The following is a 26,447-nucleotide window of genomic DNA, read 5'->3' as shown; positions in this document are numbered from 1 at the left end:
TCCGTGGAGCTTGCCCCGCGTCGGGCTCTCCTCTGCCTGCCTCCTCCTAGCCCTCTCCCGGCTGCGCGCCTCCGTTCCCTCCCGCCCCTGTCCATCGGTCCGTCTGCGTCCCGCAGCTGCAGAACCTGGAGTCTTTGCGCGCGCTGCTGAAGGGCACGGAGGCGGAGCTGAGCATGCGCGTGTCGGAGGCGGCGCGGCGGCAGGAGGACCCGCTGCAGCGGCAGCGCACCCTAGTGGAGGAGGAGCGGCTGCGCTACCTCAACGACGAGGAGCTCATTACCCAGCAGCTCAAGTGAGGCTGGGCGCAGCTTTGGAGGGAGGGCTGGGGGTGCGGCCTGGGTGGCCGGCAACCTGGTTTCACGGGGAGGTGAAGCTCCCTTCCTTCTGAATCACAGGTGACGTTCTGAAGCCTGATTTCCTTCTCCTCTGTGGCCTGATTTCTCTGTGACCCACAAACCTTTGACCATCTGGCACAATTCCTGTTTTCTTTTTTTCTGGCTTGATGCCTGCTTTTGCTATGGTCTTGCTTCCTAATGGTCCACAGTCTGGTTTCCCCGTGGCCTGCAGCCTTACTCTCGTGCGTCCAGCGGCCCGATATCACTCTGCCCTCTGCCTGCTTTCATTCTGGCCTGTGACCCGTGCAAGCTGACCCTCGAGTATTCAGGTGGAGCTTTCAGGTGTGGCCAGCTTGGTCAGCTTGGTGCTGACCAGTCACAGTTGCCACCACTCCAAGTCTCTGATCTCTGAGACTAGGTATAGCCAAGGAGAACCCTCCTCCCGTCCTAGTGCAGCTGAAACAGGGCTCCAGGAATAGAGAACACCCCACCCCCAAATGCTTAGACATGGAAGGGTTAACAGAAGACAGTCCTCTGATCCAAATTTAGCAAATGGCTGTCTGGCCAAGATTCGATTGTCTGGCACCATTGAAGGGAGAAGCTGCCTGCCGCTGTCCATCCACTGAGTGAGCAGACCCAGCCCACTGCCGCCTTCCCTGGTCAGTCCCTGGGGTCTGAGACAGAGGCCCTGTTCCTCCATCTGGTCTCCCTCTTGGTGGTACAGGGCACAAGGGGCCTGAGGTCCAGCTCCAACACTGAGAGGCTGTTCGATCACGACAGTTTTTACCCTTCTCTGCACTTCAGCTTCCTCACCTGTGCCCAGTATTAAGATTTTCGCAATTCTTTCCAGAGAGGACTTGGATTCTACTGGTCAGCGACTCGGAGCCGGGGAGGCTGCTCAGAGGGGCCCAGCTTTCTCACCAAGGTCATAATTGGCTGTATCACTTGCAAGGCGCTACTTGAAAAGGGTCCCTGCTCCTCAGTCTTGGGCTCACAGCCTATAAGTACATGTGCTTTTCAGTGATGCACAGGGCAAAGATTCTCATGACCCCTTGTGGCTGAGATGAAATAAGGGGCCATCGCACTTGGAAATAAGCTGGTGGCAGCCACTGCATCACCCCTAGTGTGACAGCTGAGTGACAACTCTTGTCAGATCTCCAAGTAGACTGATGGCTGCCATCCCCCCTTACCCAGGGAATTCCATTTACCCAACTTTCCTGTCCCCTTTTTGCCCCTTTTTATCCAGCACAGAGGAGCGGGGTTGGAATTTTCAAAAGGAACTTTACTGAGACATTAAAGGAAAATAAAAGGAAATATAAAAGTACAGAGGCAGAAGGGATGAAAAGATGTATTTATGCTCCTGTCATATGAGTGTCTCTGTCCACAGCTTCCTGGGGGCCTCAGTTCTCCAGGAGTACACAGACTCCCTACCCGCTGCCCTGTTATCAAACCCATTGCTCAGACTGCTCAGTTGAGAGAGCTTGGGGGCTGATATATGCTTCCGGCAGGATTCTCCATCTACTTCGAAAGGAGTTCCTGCCTTTTTTTGAGTGGGGCCTGGGCTGCACACCAGCGCTGCAGTGGCTTCGGCTTGGCCAGGGGGACGTCCCTGCCCAGCTCCCATAGCCTCCTGGCATTAAGTCAGCCAGCAGGCCCATTCTTACCCCTGCTCTGGCTGCAGCCCCTGTACCCTTGCTCTTGCTCGGCTTCACTCTGCCCCTTCCTTTTGCCCTGGCATCCTGCTGGAAGTAAAGGCTGATTCAGTGCTTCACTCAGCTTGGCTCACTCACCTGTCCTTCTAGCCAAGCACTTGAGCTCTGTCTAGACGTTGCCCTTAGGGAAAGCCTCTGCTGACTGAGACCTTTTGGCCTCCGGAGCATAATGTGACCCAACCCAGGACCAGCTTTGTAAGCATGTGACCTGTGTAATCGCACAGGGCCCCACACTTGTGAAGGCCCATGCTTGGTTTAATGCTCTGCTGTCACTATCTTGAAATTCTTAATTTCTAAACTAGGGGCAAAATCTTCATTTTGCTTTGGGACCCCCAAATTATATAGCTGGTTCTGTCCTGACCCTCACCTCTCAACTCCTCTAGAACTAAATCTGGGTCTGGAAAGCCCCACTACTTTCTGATCCCAGTGTCTAGACTTGGGATGGTCTGGACTCACTTGCAGAGCCTGCCCAGGTTATGGGCCCCCAAACTTTGGCAGATGGTATGATCAGAAAATCGAGGTGCTAATTGAGCCTAAGAGGGGCCTTGTCCCTTCTGCCTGAGAGTTGCAGTGTTATTTCCTCCTGAAGGCTTACCTGAGTGCTCTTTTAAATGAAGGTCCCTTCCTCTGCAGAGTGATGTTTGGGAGTGACCGTTTTACAAAACTGGCCCGCCCTGAGCCAGTCAGGTATCACACACATCAAAAGAGAGTTGTTCTTTCGCGTGTGGCGGAGTGAAGGCTGGGTGGGACAGTGGGTGGGTGTGGGGTGATGTTAGTCCAGTGTGGGAGGGAGATGCAGCAGAACCCAATGGCTGAAGTCAGACAGGAGTAGATCCTGCTTTGCCACAAAATAGTTGAGTGACCTTGGACAAGTTACTTAATCTCTCTGAGCCTCTTTTTGTTTTTTTTTAATGCCAAAGCCCATTGTTAGGGTAGCTTAGTTAGGGTAGCTAATTAATTAGTTAGGTTAGCTGCTGTAACAAATTGTATAATGGTTCAAAAGTAATCAATATACCTTTCTTTCTCATGGAACAGTATTGGTGGGTTAGCGGAATGGCTTTCCTCCATGCAGTCATTCAGGGACCCAGGCTAATGGAGGTTTTGCCATCTTCAATATGTGTCTTCCAAGATTATCCACAGGGTCATTGTCTTTCAACCAACAGGAAGGGGAAGTGAGCATGGAGGAGCTTACATGGGAGGTTTTTAGGGGCCAGGTCTGGAAGCAGCATGTACCCCTTCCACTCATATTCCATTCGCTAGACCTCAGTCGAATGGCCACTTCTACCTGCAAGGGAGGCTGGGAAATGTAGTCTAGTGTCTAAGCTACTGCTTGTCTGTGTGTAAACTGGAGGTAATAATGGTTCCCACTCGCAGGATTTGTTGTGAGGATTAAATAAGGTAAAGAAAGTGAGGAGATGAATGTGCACCTGGCAGGCCGTAAGCACTTAGTACAAGATAGCTCTTTAACTGGTAGTGCTGACTCACAGCATTTTGTCCTTGGCTCCAGTGTGATCTGTCTTTTCACCCGCTAGTTGGATGAAGATGTATAAAGCATGCTGATAAGATTTGCTGATGACACAGAGCTTTGAGGGGGAGCAAATCTGTTGGATGGTAGAACTGAGATTCAAAAGTTGTTCCTACATGGATTGTTGAGCTGAAATCCAACAGATGGGGTTTGACAGGAATGTATGTAGAGTCCCGCATGTGGGTCAGGGACATCAGTGACTCAAGTACACAACTGAGATGACCTACCTGGGCAGAGTTCCTTCTTTCACTTATTCATTCCTTCCATAATTATTTACCAGGCATTTATTCTGTTCCAGGCACCATGCCAGGTGCTGGAAATCAGAGATGAATCAGAAAGACATGGTGTCTGCCTGCCTAGAGTTGCTTAGCCCAGCAAACAGGAGCTCCAGGAAGGAAGCAGACCCCCAACCCCAAGCGTAGGGAAGGGGGGAGAGGTTGTAGGGAAGTGTAGGTGGGCGGGGGTGCGAAATGGAGTGTTCTAGGCAGAGGAAATGGCATTATAGAGGCCCAGGGAGAGCAGCACATACGAGGACCTCAGCAATTCTGGATGGTTCTAAACAGAAGCAAGCCAGACGAGGAGGACAGTGGATGTAGCTGGAGAGAAAATAAGAGCAGCTCCCAGGGACTGACCCCTTGCATTAGCTCATTTAATCCTCACAGTGGCCCCAGGAGGGAGGAACTCTTACCATCCCCATTTTTTTGGGTGAGGAAATTGAGACCTGGAGGCAGTCAGTAACTTGTCTAAGATCTCTGCTGGGTCGGGCAGAGCTGGGATTGGAATTTGGATCTGTCTGACTCCAGGGCCAAATTTTCAACTACTACCCTCATACCCTTCTTGGCTACATTGAAGAATTTGGATTTTAGCCTCAAAATGTTGGGATCCATTTCGGGTTCAAAACAGGTGGTGGTGACTTGGTGGTCTGATTTACATTTTAGAAATATGGAGGGTTTTAAAATGACACAAGGGCTTCCCTGGTGGTGCAGTGGTTAAGAATCTGCCTACCAATCCAGGGGACACAGGTTCCAGCCCTGGTCCGGGAAGATCCCACATGCCACGGAGCAACTAAGCCCGTGCGCCACAACTACTGAGCCCACGCACCACAACTACTGAAGCCTGCGCACCTAGAGCCTGTGCTCTGCAACAAGAGAAGCCACCTCAGTGAGAAGCCCGTGCACCGCCACTAAGAGTAGCCCCCGCTCGCCACAACTAGAGAAAGCCTGAGCGCACCAACGAAGACCCAATGCAGCCAAAAATAAATAAATAAATTTAAAAAAAAGAAAAAAAACCCACAAGCTCAGCATAAACCATCTGAAAATTGAAAGCAGCTTTGTCATTGAGGAAAGAGGCTGAGCGTCTGAATCACTTGAGCAAAGGTAGATGGACGTGGCAGTGCCACCCTGAAAAAGAAGAGACTCTTTAGGAGCACATGCAACTGCCTCCAGTTCTCTGAAAAGCTGCCAATTTCTCTGCTGTGTCCTTGGCATAATCAGTATCAGAGGATGCAAGTTATCGGGAGGGAGATTTGGATTGATGTTGCTAAAGATCAGAACTTCAAAGAGGGGACCCAGGGCACCTGTTAGGGAGTGCCTCTGAAGTCTCATCTCTGAAGTTTGGCTTTCTGATTTCACTTGGGCTTGTGGCCTGGAGGATGGCTTTTAATTTTGATCTGATTGGTGGCCTGATTTCTTTCCAGCTGCCCAATTTCAGGGGGCTGGGCTGGGGCCAGAGGGGCTGAAAGGGTCTTTCTGTGGCTGCAGTGACCTGGAGAAGTCGGTGGAGAAGATCCAGAGGGACGTGTCCCACAACCACCGACTGGTGCCTGGGCCCGAGCTGGAAGAGAAGGCGCTGGTGCTGAAGCAGCTCGGGGAGACGCTGACTGAACTCAAGGGTGAGCCTGGGGGCACCCCTACCCCCACCCCACTGCCCATCCTCCCAATCCTCGGAGCTGCTCCCTCCCCAGCTCACTCCTTCCCTTCCCCTCAGCTCACTTCCCAGGCCTGCAGAGCAAGATGCGGGTAGTGCTGCGTGTGGAGGTGGAGGCAGTGAAGTTCCTGAAGGAGGAGCCACAGCGCCTGGATGGGCTACTCAAGCGCTGCCGTGGGGTCACAGACACGCTGGCCCAGATCCGAAGGTCATTCTATCCCTGAGTTCTTATCTCTGACCTCCAGTTTCCCAGTGGGGTCACACACTGAGCTAAATCGATAGGTCAACCTGACCCCTTATCCCAATTCCCACAAAGCTCACTGGTGTGCCGACTGGATCTGCACCTCAGCTCTGACCTGTGGCCCCGTGCATGTTGTAGGCTTGGCCCTCCCATTTGCCGGATGCAGTCACTCCTCCCCAGGCCCTTCCACTTGTCCTGCAAGATCCCAGAACCCTCCTCAAACCCCACCTCCCCCAGGCCAGGCTTCCCTCCCATGGGGCCACCACCCTGCAGGCCTCACAACTGCTCCCAACTCTCCCAACCCCAGGCAAGTGGACGAAGGTGCGTGGCCACCCCCCAGCAACCTCCTGAATCAGTCCCCCAAGAAGGTGACAGCCGAGACTGACTTCAACAAGAGCTTAGACTTTGAAATGCCACCCCCCAGCCCTCCACTGAAGCTCCACGAGATGAGCGGGCCAACCGAGGGGGCCCCTCCGACCCCGAAGGCGGGCAACCCCACCAAAGGCCTGGACACTCCTGGCAAGAGAAGCGTGGACAAGGCTGTGTCTGTTGAGGTGCTGGGCCCGGCATGGGGGGGGCCAGAACTAGGCTCACACGTTCTCACCACCGTCCTAGATTGGCAAGTGCCAACACGTGGGGACTTGTTCCTGGGAGACGAGGAAGTCCGAGAAGCATATTGAGGGTGACATTAGTCCTGCTAGACAGAAAAGCACATTATAAACCTATGATAATCAAGGCAGTGTGGTGTTAGCATAGGAGTAGATTATGTGCTCAGTGAAACAGAATAGAATGTCTAAAAGCAGGTCTAAGTTTATCCCAAGAGTAGTTTGTAATGAAGGTGGTATTCCAGGCTCACAGGGAAAGCACGTAATACTCAAGGAGAAGCCCGAGGCTCGGCCCAAACGGGAGGCTTCCTTTCCATTCCTTGCATGGTGGCTGAGGCCCCAAAGGTCCAGGAGCAGGGCAGCCGCTTCAGTCCTGACTGTCGACCCCTCCTCTCAAGGCTGCCGAGCGGGACTGGGAGGAGAAGCGGGCAGCCCTGACCCAGTACAGCGCCAAGGACATCAACCGGCTTCTGGAGGAGACACAGGCAGAGCTGCTGAAGGCCATCCCTGACCTGGACTGTGGGAGCAAGGCCCACCCCGGCCCAGCCCCCACCCCTGACCACAAGCCCCCCAAGATGCCCCACGGCCAGAAGGCAACCCCCCGAACGGAGCCCAGTGGAAGGAGAGGCTCAGGTATGGGGGCAGGTAGGGGGCTGGCGAAGAGCCCAGAGGAGGGGAGCCCCAGCCTCGGGAGCTCTCAGGTTGATGGGGGAGGCGCTTGGGAGTGAGAATCTTTGTGGTCGGGCTGCCAGAGGAGGGAGGTGCTGGCCTGCCCCTCAGCCACGAAGGGAGACCCAGAAGGAGGGGATAGCACCGGACTCCATGCAGGGATTCTTCCCACTGCTCTGACTGCTGCTGAGAGGACCATGCAGGGAGGACGAGCAAGTCCAGGCAGAGGGTCATCCCCTGCACATTCTGACCCAGCATGTGTGCCAGAAGCGAGGCTGTGCTGAGACGGGGTGCGGGTGCAGCGCTGAGCTATACGGACAGGGTTCCTGGGCTCCCTGAGCCTGTGAGAAACCCGAACCAGAAATGGCAATTGTCATTCACGCATTTATTCATTCCTGCCACATATATTTGTTAAGCACCCACTATGTGCTAGGTGCTGGGGATAAGGAGATAAGGCTGCTTTCAAAGAGCTTAAAACTTCGTGGGAGAATAATACTAACATCTGTGTTTATCAAGCACTTACTATGCGGCAAGAACTGCTCCAAATGCTTTCTACGTATCAATCCTTATAATTTTACAACAATCCCAGGAGGCAGATATAGTAATTATTTCCATTTTACAGATGAGGACACTAAGGCTCAGTGTGGTTAAGTAATCTGTCCCAGGCCATACCTCGTGTGTAAACCAGAAACAGGATTCAGGTGCTAAATGCTGTCCTAGAGGAGGCCCTGGAAGGGGACTTTCCACTGGAGTCTTGCATTTCCCTGGCCAGTGAGAGAGGGCATTCCAGGGAGAAACAGCACATACAAATGCCTGGAGGTGTGTGTTTGGTGTTGCCCAGCTGGGCCCAGACCAGGGAGTAGTAAGCAGAGCTGAAGCTGAAAGGTTGGCAGGCACAGAGGGTGCTGGGCCAAGAAATTTGAACATGGTTTGGGGTCATGGGGAATCACTGGGGGATCAAAGGCAGAGGAATGTCAGGCTTGAGTGACTTTTCTGAAGGTTGCCCAGGAAGCAGCCCCCACCCCAGGAAGAATTGGGGGAAAGGAGAGCCTGGTGGGTGGGGTCAGACTCTCAGAATAGTATAACCACTCTCTTTTGATGGAGAAAGGATGAAGATCTGTGCAGGGCAGGGCTGAGGGCCGGGCAAGAAAGGGATGGATTAGAGCAGCGATTCTCAGACTTGAATGTGCACTTAAAACCCCCCGGGGATCTGCTAGAACGTGGATTCTGATTCAGCAGCTCTGGGTGGGGCCTGAGCTTCTGCATTTCTAACAAGCTCCCAGGTGCTGCCAATGCTGTTGTTCCACGGGCCACACTTTGAGTAGCAAGGCGTGAGAGTGCTGTAAGGGGAGGAGCAACAGGGCTTCGGGTTGGATTGCACGGGGAGGTAGGAGAGAAGGAGGAGGGGGCCTGTGTCCTTTCCCCTGAGCGTTCCTCTCCCTTCCTCCCTGGAGGAGGAAGCCAGGTTTATCCTAACCCTGGAGTCAGATGTGGCGCACAGACTCCAGGGTTACGAGTCCCCTGACCCCCAGTCCCTTGGCTGCCCGCAGATGAGCTGACAGTGCCCCGATACCGCACGGAGAAGCCCTCCAAGTCGCCCCCGCCGCCCCCTCCCCGCCGGAGCTTCCCCTCCTCCCATGGCCTGACCACCACGCGCACTGGAGAGGTCGTGGTCACCAGCAAGAAGGACTCGGCCTTCATCAAGGTACCGCCACCGCTTGGGTAGGGGTCAGGGGGCTGAGTTGGGGGCATGCCTGAGATGACCTCTGGAGACTCTCTGGGGTGGTCCCCTCTCTCAGAGGAAGTGGAAGGAAAGGAAGGAGGCTGGCCAGTGGTGACTCTACTTCTGGCTTGGGCTTCCTCCATGGGAAGGGGCCATCCTGGCAGATGAGGAGCTGGGGCAGGTGGGAGATGGTCTGGAAGTGATAGGGCCTAGGAGGTGAGCTGGAGGGGACCAGGGCCTGGTCTTGATGGGGACCGGGCCCTTGCAGAAGGCCGAGTCTGAGGAGCTGGAGGTGCAGAAGCCCCAAGTGAAGCTGCGCCGAGCCGTGTCCGAGGTGGCCCGCCCGGCCTCCACACCCCCCATCATGGCCTCTGCCATCAAGGATGAGGACGATGAGGACCGCATCATCGCAGAGCTGGAGGTGGGTCAGGGGCGCACCTGGCCCCTGAGGCATCAGCCAGGCCCCCTCCCTTTCCCTGTCAAGCTGACCCCAGGGTGAGGTGCCCGGACTAGGACAGGGGACTGGATTCTTGGCTCCCCACTGAGGCTGGTTCAGGATCCTGTCCTTCTTGCCTCAGTTTCTTCTCCACTGTAAAGTGGGGGAGGGGGTCTAAAGCCCCTCCCTGCATGTTTGAGTTTTTTACTGTAGTGTCTGAGACGCCGCACAACTGCCCTGACACCTCCTGTGCTCTGAGACCCCCATCCCCTAGTGTTCTGAGAACAGAAGCTCTAACAAACTCACCTATATACCTTGACCCCCTCCCACTGCTGTAAGTCACCCAGACTCGAGTGTTCTCAGCACCCCTCTCCAAGAGGCTGAAGACCTGGACCACCAGGGCCTCTGGTGGCCAATGGCCATGGTGAGGGGCCAAGGAGTGCCAGCCCAGGCCACCCCCTCCCCATGAGTGCCTGGGTCAGAGCCCAGCACCCCCATCCTCCCTGTACCCCCTCCTCCAAACCTGCCCCCACCTTCTGCTCCCCAGGTGTTTGAGAGAAGCTCAGTGTCTCCCCTCCCCCCCACGCCCTGCCGCCAGCCGATCCCCACCTTGCTGTTCCCCCAGGACCCGGGGCCTCCTGGGGGCTCAGCCCCGGGCCCCACATGGAAGGTAACGGGCTGCCCCCCACCTCTCACGGCGCTCTCTCTGCCTGTGCCTCCACGCTTCCTCTCCTCACTTCTCACGCTAACCCGCTAGAACCTGCCAGTCACATCCCTGAGTCCCGCCACTGCCACGGCCTCACCCCCTCCCCCGCCCCAAGGACGGGTGCATCACCCTTCCTTCCCTCTCCAGACTCCAGCAGCCTGGTACCTGGTGGCCCCCCTTGGGTCTGCATTTCCTTACAGGCTTTATTCCGGGTCTGGCCTGTGGTGGCTTGGGTATTTTGTTCCTATCTGCAGCCAGAGTTTAGGTCTGGCCCGAAGCCCACATTTTGTCTTGGTCCAAGATTGGAGTTTGGATCTTGCTTGTTACATGACTTTAGGCCCAACTCAAAGTCTGACACTGTCCTGAGCCCTTGCCTAGTCCCTGCCCCCATCTCCCCTACTCTGCTGCCTGTGCCAGGTGGGGGCTCTTTCTCCCACTAGAATCTATGCCTTGCACTGGGCACCAGGATGCCCAGGAGGAAGGCTCATTTACAGCCTCTCTCCACCCCATGGCCCCATCTGGGCAGAGAGCTTGGGATGGAAGAAACCCATGCCCTTCCTTGGCTGCTGGTTCTGTCTTTCGGCATTGGGAGTTTCTTCCTTCTCTCTAACTTCAGTCCTTGCTGCTGTCCTGCTGCACTTACTTCCTTTTTATTTTTTCTTGGGAATTTGAGGGTGACCTGCTGTCTGCACCCCAGGGGGCTGTGCTTGGTTGGGGAGGGGGAATTGCGGGGCGGTGGTCTGGGAATCTCTCCCTCTGCCCAGTTAGGTTGTAGCAGGAGGGCGTCTGCTCTGCAGAGGGGAGCCTCCCATGCACGCACGTGTTCACCTTCCTCATCTGGTTCTCTTGGCCCACAGTGGGTTCTGTGCTGGCCGCCACCTGATTTCTAGCCTGGCTTGAGGCCTGGTGGTGCTTTGGCTCCCTGGCGGGGGGAGCAGACAGGCACCAAACGGGTAGACAGTGCTGTCTGCTGGGCAGAGGATGGGCACAGAGCAGTCCAAGGAGCCGTCTGGGGGTGAACAGTACGGCAGGGCTGCCCCAGGCTGGCTGTGCCCTCGGCACCTTGGCCCGCTGCACCCAGCCACTGCGCCTTTCTGGCCCTGGAAGCCAATCCTGATGGGGTCCAGTGGGCAGAGCCTCTCCACTGGCCCTTTGGGCTGGCTGCCCTTCTGCATCCTGAGGCGCCATCGGGCAGTGGAGCCGGGCGGGCATGGGTCGCCCTCTCTGCCTTCCCAGTCTGCACCTGCCACATCCAGGTAAGCAGGTGGCAGGGCTGGGTGGGTTGCCTTGGGCGGGGGGGCTGGGGGTCCCTGCTGCCCCCCACACATCTCCCCATGGCTCCTTTTAGTGGAAAGAGCACTGGACTTGGAGTCAGACTGCCTGGGTTCAAATCCTGGCTCTGCCACTAGCTAGCTGTGGGTAAGTGACCTTGGGTAAATTACATGACACCCCCCCACCTCAGTTTTCTCATCTGTAAAGTGATGAGAGTAGTAGCCATTTCACGGGCAACAGAAAGGATTAAAGATGAAGGCGTATATGGCAGTTCCTGGTATAAGACTCTGCTCAGAATTAGACCAGAATTCACTCAAGTGGGGTAGGGGTGACTGGGGACCTCTCTCTGTGCCCCCACCAAAGCCAGAGCCCGGGACGCTCACACAGAGGCAGATGCTCTAGCTTTGCCCAAGCCTGTGCAGCAGAGGGACTTAGCTGAGCCCCTCCCATTGTGACTGTGAAGCCGTCAGAGAAAGCTCCGGAAGTAAGGGGTAGGGACCAGGAGACTCTGGCCTGAGATGAGGATGGCAGACCCACCCTCCGAGGCCAGAGGCCAACACCTGGTCTCCACCCACACGGGGCTGCGGGACTCGGACATTCAGTTCAAGTCCACAAATAGCTAATATCTATCGAGCACTTACGCCGTGCCAGGCATTGTTCCAAGCAGGTGCCCACTTGAGCTCACTTCATCTTCCACCAGCCTCACGTTATTGTTACTCCATCGCACAGATGGGCAAACTCCTGGCAGTAACCATGAGAGCTGCCCTCAGAGTTTAACATGGGTGATGAGAAGTAAACATGTGTCTGTGCTTCTAGGTAAACTGGCATCTTTGCCAGAAAGTGGGAGACCGTAGGATGTGGTGGAAAAAGGCCTGAATCCTAGTCCCAGCTTTGCCTCTAACTTGCTGGGTAAACTCAGTCAGGACCCTCCCCTGCCTCGGTTTCCCCATCTGTGAAAGGAAAGGGCTGGGCTCACCCACATGTGACCCCCCATCCCAGCTCAGGGTGCTTTGGTTGCAGGGATCACACTCTCCCTCATCTTTCCTGTCCCCGCAGGCTGCCGCAGGCCCCAGGCCCTTCTGCGTCCCCCGGATCATTTTGACAGAGTGTGCCCCCAAACCTCCCTCTCCACCAGAGGCCAGGCTTGAGGATCCCGGTCTTAGGACAACCCCTACCCCACGACCCCGGACCCTGGCTGGCAGCGGGAGGGGCTGGGGTAATCCACGGGCCCCTCCAGGGCTAATGGCTGAGGTTTCCCAGCCCAGGAACAGCTCGATGCTGGAGAAGGAAGGGGCGGCTCTGAAGAGACTGGAGACAGGGAGCTGCAGCCCAGAAAAGGAAGGAGCTGGGGTCCCCTGTTCTCGGGCACCTGCCCCAGACAGGACCCAGGAGCCCTCCGCTGCCGAGACCTACCCAGAGGAGACCCTCAAAGACTCTGGACACGACGCCCAACCCTGCAGCGGGGAGAGCAGGGGTCAGCGTGCTGCTGGCCTGGGCTGCACGGGGCGCGGTGCCACCACCCAGCGGATGGACAGCCTGGAGGAGACGCTCCGGGAGCTGGAAGCCACCCTGAGCCAGATGGGCACGGCCCCTGCCGCGGGGTCCCCTGGCAGCCCCCCACCCCCGGCCCCTGGTCCCCAGGTGGCTGCCTCCTGCCCCGTCCTCTCCTCTTATCTTCCGGCTCCAGCCTTCGGAGCTGGAGGGAGTGGGAGGCTGCAGGAGCACCACGGCAGCCCCCTCCTCCCACTGGCCTTCTCTCAGCCCCACCACCCTCCTGGGAGCCCGGTGCCAGGCTGGGTTTGCAGGCAGAGCCCCTGGCAGGCTGGGAAGCTGGCCTGCCCAGGGATCAGCCTAACCAGCCGTGGCGGGGACCAGGGCCTCTCCCCTCTGCTCTGTATCTGTAAACCGACAAATAAAGTTCTTTCCCCCTTTTCCATCCCCACACTCCCCTCCTCCTCTCCTGTCTGACTCTCTCTGTCTCTGCTGTTTCTCTGCCTGCGCCTCTGGATCCCCAGAACCCTTCCGGGCAGGCCTGGTCCCTGGGGTGGTTCAAGGGGGCTGGACTTGTCCATCTCTAGGGAGACTTCGCCCCCATCCTCCCATTCAGAGGAAGATGTGGGCCTGGGGCTGCCAATCCTACTTTGTCTGCCATTATAAAGACCCCTCCCCCAAATCTCAGGCACGTTCTCTCGGGCCAGGAGTGGTGGTGGTGGTGCCAGGGACCTTCACCTTAAAACTGGCTCCCCCAGAAGGGCACCAGCTGCCCCCGGGCTACTCAAGGAAGCCACCAGGGTTCTCACCCAGGAGCTGTTGGGAACCTGGCCGGGGGCCCCGTCCCCTCTCCTGCAGGGAGGCCTTAAACCTGGCCTCAGAGAGTGGGCCTGATTCCTGGGTGGGGTGTGGAGCCAGGGAGGGCTCTCCAGGTCTCAGAGGGCCCACTGCGCCTGGGGTGCCTGTGTGATCCCACCTCCAGTCCTGACCCTGTTCCTCTTCCTGCAGAGTGGCGGTGGCAGTGTGCCGCCCATGAAGGTGGTGACTCCGGGGACCTCTCGGCTGAAGGCGGCCCAGGGCCAGGCAGGCAGCCCCGACAAAGGCAAGCATGGCAAGCAGAGGGCCGAGTACATGAGGATCCAGGCCCAGCAGCAGGTAAGCCTGGGCACCACGGGGGCGGGGCCTGGGCCCCATCCAGACCCCCTCCCCCTCCCCACTGGCAGTGCTGTGTGCTCCTGCTGTGTGCTGGTCATCTCCTGCCAGTATTCCTGTGACCACCTTCCTGCCGGCGGCCCAGAGAGGTCCTCCCTGCCAGGACTGCCCCACCGGTCCCTTAAGCCATCTTCTCCTTCCTCTCTCCAGTCCCAGCGCTCAGGATCTGGTTCTCAGCCAGATGGCTCCTTTCTCAGAAGGCCCCTCACTCAGGACCAGAGAGGGCTGTCTCCTCAGCCGCTCCTGGACAAGACCCTGCTGAGGCTGGTGGCCCCGGGGTGTGGAAGGGGCCTTTATGCCTGTCTTCCTGCCACTCCACTCCCCGCCTCTGCTTCCTTCCCTCTGCTCTCAGGTCCCACCTGCTCTCTGGGGTCCCCACTCTCATCTCAGCCTCCCTCTTAGCTCTTAGACCACCTCCCAACTAAGGGAGAAACCAGTTTTGCATCTGCTTTTCAGTCTCGTGTTTGGGTTGCAGTGTGGTTAATGGGGAGGGGGAGAAAGGGGAGAAGTACTTCGGCCCCCCGGTGGGTGCCGTAGTAGTGGTGGAGGCGCTGCACCCTCTTTCAGATTTAATTAGTGGGCCTGGGACGGTATATAGAGTTGACAGCCTCACCCGTGGATGTTTCTGCCCTGTGGCTCACCTGTGGCCTGGTCGGAAGATGCAGATGGTCCTCAGGCCTAGATGTTTAGAGAGACCTTTAGTGCACTCATTTGGTTCAGTAAATATTTCCGAGCAGTTCCTGTATGCCAGGTCCATTCTGAGTGCTGGGTGGGAGTAGGGGTCATGCAATGTCCAGATGCTGTGACTTGAAGAAAGTTCTAGGCTCAGAGGCAGGAGGTGAGAGATGGGCAAGTCTAGCCACCTCCTTTACAGATGAGGGGACAGCTCAGAGAAGGAAAGGGACTTCCCACGGGCCCACAGCAAGGTGGCATTAAAGCCAGGACTGGGACCCAGGGATCCCAAAGCCCTTCCCACCACATGGCTCTGCCCAGCCCTGAGCACACAGGCCTGCCTGCTGGTCCTCTGGAGAGTCCAGTGGAGACGGGCCAGCCAGGCCCCTCACTAGCTCCCTGCTGGCCACCCGTCTTCCTCCTGGGTCCCCAGCCACATCCTGCCAACCCCACCCCAGCTCTTTTTCCTGCCACCACCAAGGATGAGTTCCCCTCATCCTGTCCAGGCTGGTCTCTCTTCGGTGTCTAGAACAGCTGCTGACATTCCCGGGGTGTTCACTTGTGCCAGACACACACATTAATTCATTGCACACTCACTGCTCTAAGGATGAGCCGTATTATCCCCATTTGACAGATAGGGAAACTGAGGCTTTACCCAAGGTCACAGGGCTGGCAAGTGCTGGAGCAGTGTTCAAATCCAGACTGACACCCCGCCCCCCACCCCTTCACAGAGTTGCTTCAGCCTCTTCAGCGGGCGCCTCCCTCCTCTGGAATTATGCTCCCCACCTCTCACCCTGACTCCCAGCTCCCCCAGCACCCAGCTCCTCTACCTGTTGCCCTCTCTCCTACCCCTCCAGTCACCTCCATCGCCTCCACGCCCTCTCGTCCGTTCATTCCTCAACCCACCCCCTCCTCCTACTTCCTTCCAACCTCACCCCTGGGCTTGGCTAGGTCTCCAGTGGCCTCCAAATGGCCTCTTTGCACCGTGCTCTACCCACCTCTCTGCAGCGTGTTGGGCACATACCCTGCCCCCCCTACATGCACTGGGGGGCCGTGGGACCCTCGCTCCTTGGCATCCTCTCCTCCCTTGTCGGCCCTCACTGACCCTCCTGGGCAACTCTCCTCTGCCCCCCTCTTCACTCCTCTGCGTCCATCTTCTTCCACAGCCTCTTTGCTCCTCATACCACGTGCTCCTCTCCTTGGGCACCAGGCGCCATCTGTCCCTGCCCAGGTGTCTGTTCTGAGCTCAAGCCTGCCCCCGCTGCTCGCTGCTCGCCACTTGGGAAAGTCAACGGCCCCGGGCATCTACCTACGCTGAGGGGTCCGCTGAGCTCCCCCCCTCCCTCACCTTCCCCAGCTACATGGTGCTTCTCTCTTCCCACGTGACTGGTCTGGCTGTATCTCTGTCACTTTCACTTTTCTAGAAACCTTTCTTTAAAAAAGCATCTTCTCTCTAATGAAGTATTACACGTTCTTTGCAGAAATGTTTTAAAGTAAAGAAATGTTATAAAGCAGCAGGGGAAAAAATTATCCTATGCCTCGGTACCCCAGTGCGTGCCCTTCTAAGGTTTCCCTGCAACTTCTGTGACCCCTAACTTATCTTCCCAGACCTGCGGGTTGGGGAGGGTTGTTTGTAAAATGTGGATTTGATTTTATCACTCCCCCAGCATACGACCCGTGCCCTCCAGCCCTGGCCGGGTAAGAAAATCAAAACTCCCTCACTGGCCGCCCTGGCGCTTCATGACCAACCTTGGCTCCCTCAGCCCAGTTCTCCCTGCCCACCCCCCCCCCGACCCCAGCCCCTCCATTTGCTCCAGTCACCCATATCACCTGGCCCTCCATCCTCAGGCCAGGGCACCGTTCCATCCCAGCTCAGTCTGTGACCCTGGTCAAAGTCCTCTGCCTTCTGAAGCCTTTTTCCTCATCTGTACAATGGGGACGAAAACCCAGAGGCCGGCTTCTGAGTTCATGTAATATAATACCGTGTGTGGGAAAGAGCTTCGAAAGCCACAGAGCGCTCTCCAAAGGGAAGGAGTCGCCACCATGCTTGGCTGCACTGTACCTTTGTCAGGGCCAAGGGCTGGACAGAGGCCTCTCCTTCATCTCGGGGTTCTGACACTAGGAGCTCGAAGCTGCCTTGCCAATGATGAGGGGGAGGGGAATAGAAGTGCCAGGACCAGACAGAGAAATCGGGGTGGAGGAGTGGAGAAAGTTCCGAGAGGGGGTGCAACAGTGCCTGATACCACAGAGAAATCAGAGGAAATGATTGAGGAAAAGCTCTTGGATGTTGTGCTCAAGATTCAGGGGTGGGATGAGAGCCAGATTCTCAGGGGACAAGGATCAAGGGCTTGGTGCAGGCATGAAACTGTGGACACCCCCTCTTCTACTAGGGCTAAGCAACTGTTGGACACCTAGTGTATCTCCTCCATTGGTTCCAGTGAAGAGACTGTAATGAAGGGACCAGCAAGAGATGCTGAGGCACCCAGGGACCAGTGAGAGCAGGAAGCTGGACCTCCCTGGGGAGAGGGGTCTGGGGACATAGGGTTTAGGGAGTCCTGTGAGAGCTGGACAGTAGGTGCTATAGTTATGGAGGGCACAGCATGCCAGCGACATGGCACCAAGTGGGGAGGGAGTAAGGAAGAAACTTTACCCCCTCTCTCTTTCCGCCCTGTCATAATTAATCCCCAATGGCCAAACCCAGCCAAGCCAGCCAGCCAAGGCATGGCGGGGTCAGCCAACCAGGGTGCAGAGCAGGGCAGAAATCAGATCTGGGGATGGAGAGGCAAATAGAAAATAGCACCCCTCTTCTGTACCAATTTTAAGTATCTTATTTAATCCTCGTAACACCTTTATATCTTTAAAAATATGTGCATTAACCCTTTTGTCACTGCTACATCCCTACAGCACCTAGAACAGTACTTGGCACACATAGGCACTCAATAAATATTTGTTGGTTAGGTGAATGAATGAATGAATTTGCCACTGATCAGGCCCAATCCAGGTGGAACTAGACAATGCAGACTTGAAATGTTAATATACTAATGATATAATAATAATAGCTACCATTTATTGCCTGCATCCTGAGTGCAGGCATTGGGCCTCGTGCTCTGTGTGCATCGTCTCACGTGATTCTGGTGCTGTAGGGACTGTTATCCCTGCTTTGCGAGTAACGACATGAAGACCCAGAGGGATACCTGCCTCAGGTCACACGGTTAGGAAGTGGCAGAGCTGGGACTTAAACCCAGGTCTGCCAGATACAAATTCTGCTTGTCCTAATGCTGGATTCTACTGCTTTGCTGGGAAGCATAACTCCGTGGGTGCCGCCAACCCTTGGGGAGACGGCACTCGTGACGGGAGCGCTGTTGACAACAACATTAGAGGAACAGTGGTGGGCCTCACATGTAGCAGTCTAAGCGGTTTTAGCTGCACATAACAGAAACTCCAAAATGGCTTAAACAACAAGGAAAGGTATTAGCTAACGAAACAAGAAGCAAGGAGGTTCCAGGGTTGGGGAATTCAGCAGCTCAAGGACATCAAGACCTGTGTTCCTTCCATATTTCTGTTCTGTTGGCCAATCATCCCACCCCACCCGAACACATCTGCCTTCATTCCAGGGCTCCTAGGCACACAGATCATTTTAGGAGCAGGAGAACCTTCCCCAGAGGCCCCCAACTGACCTCCCCTCTCTACTCATTGCCTGTCTCTAGGTCAGTCACTGGCTAGGAGAAGGGAACGGCTTGAATTGCCATAGGTTTTATCAGGACCCATTCCCCTTGGGCTGGGGGAAGCCGCACCTCTTCTGCCAGCCCAGTGCCTGATTCAGGCAAATAGCTAGGAAGAAGGGCATGTGGGCAGGAGGAGGTGGCCCTGGGAATGGCCCTGGAGGAGGCGCCAACAGGGTCGGCAGCATAAAGATGACCTACGCTTGTGTGGAAATCTATGCCTCGTAGCCCGGAGGGACAGGCCAGCAGGCTCGGGGAGCAGAGAGGGGGCTAGACTCTGGCCCACAGGAAGGGGAGGGGTGTGGGGTTCAGCCCTTTGGGTCTGGCTAATCGTTTCAGTCTCCTCCAGCTAAAGCTGACCATCTATGAGGTTTCTGCCTGTCACAAAGGTGACAAAGCTCTGTTTCTCTGGACATAATTAAGAGCAACGGGGGGAGGACTGGCTGGTGACACGGAAGCAACGAGAACCTTCAGAGACAGCAGCTGTGCCAGCTGAGAGCTCTGAGCAGCACAGGACATGCTCACTGGACACAGTTGGACATGCTCCCTCAGCTTCAGAAAAGTGGGTTTTGGACGCTGCTGCGGCCAGTCTCCCGGGAGGGAAGATGGCCTGAGACGTTGTTACAAAACAAATGCTCACAGAGCAAGTATAAGAGGTCTCCATGCAGAAGGGGGGTATCCACGTAAGCCGGTGAACGCTGCTGCTTGCTGAAGTTTAAAGGCCTTGCACCGGCTGTAGGAGAAGGGGGACATCGCCTAGGCGAGGACACATCACCTGAGTGAATGCAGGAGTCAGGTGGCGGCACAAGCCGGAAGGCAGGTGTTCCAAAGACCAAAGCTCGGAGTAGACTGAGGCTCTCGACAAATGCTAAAGGGAAGGAATGGAAAAAGCTTTTAACTAGAGAGGCGAGCTGAGACCAAAGAGGACAGCCAGGAGGGAACCAACAGCTGGCTTGGGACGCAGTGGGATGTGAAGGGACACAGGAGAAAGCAGGTGTGCTCCCCTTCCACCTGGCTTTGGGAGAAAGAACTCTAAACGGGAAGTGATGGGCGGGGAGGGGTGGGACTGGAGCCCAAAGTAAGTGATAAAGGAGGAAGAAAGCTCTTGGTTGTCTTTATTTTTTTTAATTATTTTTAAAATTAATTTATTTATTTCTGTTTTTGGCTGCATTGGGTCTCCGTTGCTGCGCACGGGCTTTCTCTAGTTGTGGCAAGCGGGGGCTTCTCTTGTTGAGGAGCACGGGCTCTAGGCGTGTGGGCTTCAGTAGTTGTGGCACGCAGGCTCAGTAGTTGTGGTGCACGGGCTTAGTTTCTCCGCGGCATGTGGGATCTTCCTGGACCAGGGCTTGAACCTATGTCCCCTCCATTGGCAGGCGGATTCTTAACCAACGGGGAAGTCCCCTCTAGGTTGTGTTTAAATGAGTCTGTCTCCAGGCCCAGGTACCCGGACCCTGCGAACACAGGCCATGCCTGGCACGTGGCACTCGGCAAAGGGCTGAGTGGTTGCTAGGATGTGGGGCTGTGGGCCTGGAACCCCTCTGAGTAAGGAATGAGCAGCCAGTCACGACGAGAGGCGTTAGAAGACCCAAACGGGGAACTCTTGCCTAGATGTTCATAAAGGGGAAAATGTAGACCTCAGACTGCAGTGTGGTGAGCATAACCCACAGCTGGATTGCTGTGCACGTGTGGAGGAAGAAATGTGAGCAGCAACCTCAAGGGCGGGTTCACTGTCAGCCAGTCAGGTACATACGGTCTCCTTGGTTCCCTTCCAGGCTGCGGGAGGCACCGTCTGGGTTTCCCCCTGCGGAGCATCTGATAGGGGCTGCCCAGCAGCTGGGCGATAGTGTAGGTCGGGGAGAAAGGGCGTGGCCGTGCGCAGACCCGGGCTGCAGGGGGCTCTGACGGTGAGCCACAGCACTGTGCTTCTAGCCCTCTCCCCGTCTGTCTTTCTGCGTCAGGATGGGCCGGTAGCTACGCAAGGCCAGGAGGGACAGTGGCTACAACTACAGGGAGGAAACCTGGTCTATGGTGCCCTAATCGAGTGATCTCAGAGTTAACTGTGCAGCGGGATCACGTGGGGCGCCTGCCTAAAATGCAGATTCCTGAGCTCACGCTAGAGATGGGACCCTGGGGCGGGGCCCTGGAGTCTGCATTTGTGACAGGCCATCACCTCCAGGACCAGTGTAAATGCAAGGGGTCCGCTGGAGGTGAGGAGGGGGCACGGCTGTTTCTGTCAGAGGTGACCCCTGAGTGCCGGACACGTCATGAGGGGGTGACCTCCCGTTACCCACAAGGCACAGCTCAGAGCTGGACGAACACTTGCGGGGCAGGAGGCGGCGGGGGAAGGGTCTTTAAAGAAGCGCCCCCCCCAGGAGGACAAGCTCATTCCTCAGGTGCCCCTGTAAGACCTGCTGGGGTTGGAAGGGGCCCTGACTGGGCTGCTGGCCGCTTGGGCCCACCTACCCCCAGCCGGGGCTGCCCCCCTCCCGCCTCCCCTTTGACAGCTAACGTTTCACCTCTTCCTCCCTTCTCCTGCCCTCTCCCTGCTCCCCACCCGGTCTGATCCTGGTCCGTGTCCTGGTCCCCATCCTGGCCCTGGGCTGCCCTCCCTTGTGCTTCTCTGGTCTCTGTCTCCCGCCTTCTCTCTTTCCTATCAGTAACCGTGGACCTACCCTCCCACCCCAGGCCCTCTGTTCCAACCCCGTGCCCCCTTTCTGCTCCTGCTGTGGCCCCCCTCCTCCCCTGTCTTAGGGGACCACTCACTCTCTCCACATCCTCCTCTGATTTCTACTGTTTGCAGTTAATTTTCTCTTGGATTTGTGGAGATTTTTCACTTTTTGAAACTGTAACTGGGGGCCAGCGCGAAGGCTCCCCTTCCTGTCTCTGACCCCTGACCTCTGTTTTTGTTCCAGGCCACTAAACCGTCTAAAGAGATGAGCGGGTCGAATGAGACCTCAAGCCCAGTCTCAGAAAAGCCCTCGGCTTCCAGAACCTCCATTCCCGTATTGACTTCCTTTGGGGCGAGGAATTCTTCCATCTCCTTCTAGAAACTCCCTTACCCCCCACCCCCGCCTGCCCCCTCCCTCATCCCTGCCATTTCTCTCCTCGGCTACCCTTCATCTCCACCCCACCCCGACACCATTCTCCAGACCCCCCGAAGGTGGCCCGTCCTCAGCTCTCTCTGCCCATCCCCTGTTGGTGTTTTTGGTTTTTTTAATGATTCACTTTTAATTATCTTTTTTTTAAAAAAAAAAGAAAAAAAAGAAAAAGCAAACCAGTAAAACTAAAAACCAAAACATGACACCTTCCCTTGATTTCCTCTTCCAGAATGGCACACTTCCTGTCATCATGCCTCCTTTTCTCTTTCCCCACTTTCCCTCCCAAGTCCATCCTGAAGTTCCTGCACCCCTGCCCCCACCTCCCCATCTCCCACACGCTCCTCCCAAGAGCACTCCAAGCAAACTCTGCGCAGTGGAGGCTTGGAGCAGACAGACACCCCCTCTCCCCTTCCTCAGAAGCCTGCCTGGAGGAAAACCTGGACATTGGACCAACCCCAAAATCAGGCTGGAAAATGGGACGTAGGGAGACTTTGGCCCTGGAGGCGCCCCACCTGTCCAGCCTCGGGATGTGACTCAACACCGCTGCTTCTCTGCTCCCGTCCACTCACGCCTGGGTGGGCCTGGAGTCGAGACAGACGGGCTGGAGAGGGAGGCCAGAGGTGGAGGGGCCTCAGGGTGGTGTGAGGCCGTGGAATCTGTGTGTCCTCGGAGAGGAGCTGGCTTCCCGGGACCACCTTCCTGTGGTGCGGAGCTGCCTGGCTGGCGCCGATCGGAGGCAGGGGCACCTCTGGACTGCTGGCTGTGGGTGGTGGGTTGAGCAGACAGCCTGACACTGGGGACACTGCCCTGGGAGAGGGCAGCCCCGAGGAGGGGTATTTGGTACTTTTAGTTTCCTAATTTAGCACTTTAAATGGCATTAACTTATTTAACGGGGGTGGGGTGGGCAAGAATGAAGGGCCTATAGCAAATTAGATTTTGAGGCCTCGAGGGTGGGGAGGGTCTGGTGTGAGGGAAGTGGGGGGAATAGAGGGGGGCTTCATGGGGGGCAGCGAGGACAGCTCTGACCTCACAGGTGGGGTGACTTGACCTTCAACCATCCTCTTTGAGATTTGAGGGTTTTCAGGGAAGGACTGGGGACCCCTGGTGAGATCCTCGAGGGTCCCTGAAGCCTGACCAGCCAGCCAGCACCACCCCCAGCCTGTGGGCGCCTGCTTTGCAGAGGCTGTGGGCAGTGAGGCTTGCTTTTAGTGGGGTCCTGAGAAGGAGCGGGAGAGACCAGTTTTGGCTCTTAGCCCCACTCCCCCCAGGGCACAGTGAGGGGCCAGAAGGGAGAGTATGTGGTTGGGGGAGGAGGAGGAAGATGGAGTGGGGTCCCCAGGGAGCAGGATTCCTATTTGGAGCACAAAGTGGGGTAAGCACAGGGGAGGGGGCGTTGGGATTAGTCTCCCCGAGTAAGCACAGAAAGAAGGAGCCATCGAAGGGGCAGAAGCTCCTAGACCCTGGAGCCTGGCGTTTGGGGAGAGCCAGGGGGAGCTGTGGAGGTTTGGGGCGGGAGGGGAATTGGGTTGTGTTCCTTCATTTCTTTCTTTTTCTGTTGTTGTTTTTGTTGGCTCATCCTTGTTTTCTAGCTTTGGATCATTTTTGTACAAAGGCAAGCAAGCCTTTTTGAAAAATAACAAAAGAAGAGGTAAAAAAAAAAAATCCGTCCTGAAAAAAAAAACCCCTGGAAAATAGAAAAAAAAAAACAAAAAAAGGACCTCATAAATGATGCAATTACTTTTAATTGCAGGCAACTCTTTACATTTAAGTGAAGTGTCTTAACATTTTATATTGTTTTAAAAATATATTTACATATTATATATATATATAATATACGTAATATAAATATATATAAATATTTAAAAAAGAAAAAAAAAAGAAAACCACGGCACTCTCTCCCTGGCCGCTGTTTTGGCAGGGGAGGGGGCTAGAAGGTGGGCACATTGGCCTGGCTTCTGTGGTCCAGTGAAACGGTTCGGTTTGATTCGGCTGTACAGAGACACCCTGACTTGGGAGGGAAGGGGGGAGTGGTGCCCCCTCCTCCCTCCACTCCATTACTCTCTGCTTGCTACTTTTCCCTTGCCCCACCTCCCACTCTCAACCCTGTGCCCTGAACGTTTGCCCCACCGTCATTGTCCTGAGTTGAATGTCTCCTGTGGGGGGCGGAGGGGAAGGGCGTGTCCATCCACAAGGGAGCAAACGGAGGGAGTCCTGTGCCCCACCCCACCCGCTCATATGGAGCCCAGTGGAATTTGCATCTTTCATTTTGGTGCCTGCACATTTACAGGAGGAGTTGTGCGCAGCCTCTGTGTGTGTGTGTGTGTGTGTGTGTGTGTGTGTGTGTGTATCCACTGGCACAAGTCTATTCACCAGTGTGTGGAAGGAAGGAAGCATGAGCGTGCACAGGCGTGACCTCCCACACGTGTGCAGGGAGGCGTGCGCACAGCGGTGCATGTAACTGGCCTGGGCATTGGTATATGCCCACCTGCACATTGATGTGGAGGAGCTTGGCGTGTGAGAACGCGTGTAATGTGTGACCTGTATGTGTGTGGACAGAAGGGTGTACGTGGAGGGGTGTGTGAGCTGCGCATGCACGTGCACATGCGTGTAGACCCCACGTGTGGGAGCGCCTGTGTGTATGGTCCCTCGTCCCTGCACCACTCGCTCCGGCTCCTCTCCCAAGCCCCCAGCCCCTGGGCCCTCTCAAAGCCCCCAGCACGTCAAGGCCCCCCCAGCTGCATGCGCCTCGCTGCTCTGTCCATCAGTGTGTGCTTGACCAAGAGAAAACCAAGACGTCTGGGGGGACCCCTGTAGCTGGTCCCCCCAGCCCCTGCCCACTGTGCTGTGTTACTCGCATGGGGGGTTTCTCTCCCACCCCTTCCACAATATGCTGTTTCCCCAGGAGCCTCAGGCCCGAGGCTCTGAGAGGGGTCCCAGGTGGGACCCCCCAGGGCGAGCCCGGCTCCGCACCCCGCCCTCTCCACCCTGTAGGGCCCGTGTTGGTGTAGCAGTGATGGCTTCTGTGGATATTCTGTGATCTCTGTCAGTGTAACTTGACAATTTCTAAATGGAAAAGGGTTGCTGTGTTTTCTCTGTCTCTCTTTTTTAATGTCCCTTTTCTTCTCCCACTTTCCTGCTCTCTTTCCTTTTTGGTTTTTCTAGCCGAGTGTTTGGGGCTTAAATAAAACTTGTTTCTTTTTCCTCTCCTGAATCTCCTTCCTAGAGACTGCTGTCTCATTATTTCTCATCTTCATCCTAGAAGGTGCTGAGGTGGGTGGGATGGAGGATGGGGAATCCCTGTCAGCCACTGCCCCTCAGCTGAGCTGGCAGAGCGCGAAGAGGGAGGGGCCGAAACAGGGGCCCTGGGGCTGCTGCTGCCTGCAAGAGCCCGTGAGAACCGACCTCATCCAGATGCCGGAGAAGAGCACCGCTAACTCACGGGGCGCCAGCTGTCCACCGTCAGCGAGGAAGCTACTGACATCACTTACACCTGCAAGTGACAAAGCCAGAGGCATTAGGCGTCTTGCCCAGAGTCACACAACTAGTTGGATGCAGAGTCAGGACTGGAGTCCAGCTCTGCCCGACTCCAAACCCAATGCTTTCCCACAAAGCCAAGTCGGATCTGCTTACCTCGAGCAGTCCCCTGGATCGGGTCTTAGCCTCCTGCCCTTTGGGTGGGATGACCCTTTAATGGTATCCACCCACCTATCAAGAACATCAGCTTTCAAACTTTTTTAAAACTGTAACTCACAGTAAGAAATCCATTTTAGGGACTTCGCTGGTGGTCCAGTAGTTAGGACTCCGCACTTCTACTGCAGGGGGGCGCGGGTTTGATCCTTGGTCGGGGAACTAAGATCCTGCATACCATGTGGCACAGCCAAAAAAAAAAAAAGAAATCCATTTTACATCTCAATGATTTAGACATGTCCACACACAAACACCCACGTATTTAGTGAAACAGCACCTACTATATACAATGTACTCTGCTATTTTCTGTTATAGTCTAAACATTTGGTGACAACCCACTGAATTGGGTTCAATCATGAATCATGATTTCATGACCCTTGAATGGGTCAGAACCTACAGTTTGAAAAATACTCACCTGAAGATTTAGCCCCAATCATGCTGCATCTCTGCTTTGTCCTCCTCAAAGGCCTACTGGCTCCACTTACTCCATGGTCGCCTATGAAATTAGAAGACCCCTGAGAGGATATTTACCCTCGATTCTGGTTGGGTGGGAGCCCTGGCCCCTGGCCCTGTAGGCAGTGAGCTGACTGACCCCTTCCAAGGCTACCACATCAAGAGTCTAGCCTGCCCCGCCATCGAGTGGGCCAGATGTCCTGCTTGGGTTTTTCAGGTTTACCTGGAATTCTGAAGGCTGTGCCACTGTCCCAGCATGTTCTAAGGGTCCTTGAGGCTGCCCTTCCAGGCATTCTCCAGCTTGGCTGAGACCTGGGGTATTATTGGGTCTCCTCTACCCCCGCCTCCCGCAAACCATCCCTTCCATCCCATGAGGTAATGTCAGCGGCCTACGCCACCCTCTTCCAGGCCTCACTGGAGGCTGAGGGTGAGGATGTGCTCCCTGTCTGCAGAGAATGCCCCACTCCATGGGTCACCCACTTACCAAGCAGCCCTTCAGACTCTCAGCCAGACCTCATCCCTTTTGTCCCTTTTTAAATGTCAGCAGATCTTGCCTTCTCTCTCCCACTCTATTCCCAGAAAGCTGGGCCAGTAGGCAAAACCCCCTCATCTTCTAGAATCACCTCAGTCACTGACAGTTCAAGATCAAGTAATAGGGGGCTTCCCTGGTGGCACAGTGGTTGAGAATCCGCCTGCCAATGCAGGGGACACGGGTTCAAGCCCTGGTCTGGGAAGATCCCACATGCTGCGGAGCAACTGGGCCCGTGAGCCACAACTACTGAGCCTGAGCGTCTGGAGCCTGTGCTCCGCAACAAGAGAGGCCGCGATAGTGAGAGGTCCGCGCACCGTGATGAAGAGTGGCCCCCGCTTGCCACAACTAGAGAAAGCCCTCGCACAGAAACGAAGACCCAACACAGCCAAAAATAAATAAATAAATAAATTTATTAAAAAAAAAAAAAAAA

The 26,447-nt window shown here is 55.8% G+C and overlaps 1 protein-coding gene across 15 annotated transcripts in view; it reads left to right on the top strand.

Moving 5' to 3' along the window:
• Positions 1-24,556, top strand: part of SRCIN1 (SRC kinase signaling inhibitor 1) — a 70,183-nt gene extending 45,627 nt beyond the window's left edge. For 8 of the 15 annotated variants that reach the window (XM_082373442.1, XM_082373445.1, XM_082373444.1 and 5 more), the window contains 11 exons: positions 117-292; positions 5,333-5,463; positions 5,559-5,706; positions 6,047-6,293; positions 6,743-6,977; positions 8,564-8,718; positions 9,005-9,157; positions 9,720-9,842; positions 12,207-12,791; positions 13,650-13,796; positions 21,160-24,556. In XM_082373442.1, the coding sequence (XP_082229568.1) occupies positions 117-292; positions 5,333-5,463; positions 5,559-5,706; positions 6,047-6,293; positions 6,743-6,977; positions 8,564-8,718; positions 9,005-9,157; positions 9,720-9,842; positions 12,207-12,791; positions 13,650-13,796; positions 21,160-21,294 (2,235 nt within the window). In that variant the 3' untranslated portion in view covers positions 21,295-24,556. Of the gene's footprint in view, positions 1-116; positions 293-5,332; positions 5,464-5,558; positions 5,707-6,046; positions 6,294-6,742; positions 6,978-8,563; positions 8,719-9,004; positions 9,158-9,719; positions 9,843-10,646; positions 11,135-11,226; positions 11,298-12,206; positions 12,792-13,649; positions 13,797-21,159 lie in introns of those variants that run through there. The other 7 variants (XM_082373436.1, XM_082373439.1, XM_082373437.1 and 4 more) reach the window with 4 other exon arrangements.
• The last annotated feature ends 1,891 nt before the right edge of the window (positions 24,557-26,447 follow it).

The sequence above is a fragment of the Balaenoptera borealis genome (assembly GCF_965194805.1).
Source record: "Balaenoptera borealis genome assembly, chromosome: 20".
Lineage (NCBI taxonomy): Eukaryota > Metazoa > Chordata > Mammalia > Artiodactyla > Balaenopteridae > Balaenoptera > Balaenoptera borealis.
Note: the sequence above shows the minus strand (reverse complement) of the source record. Positions and strands in the feature narration are given on the sequence as shown.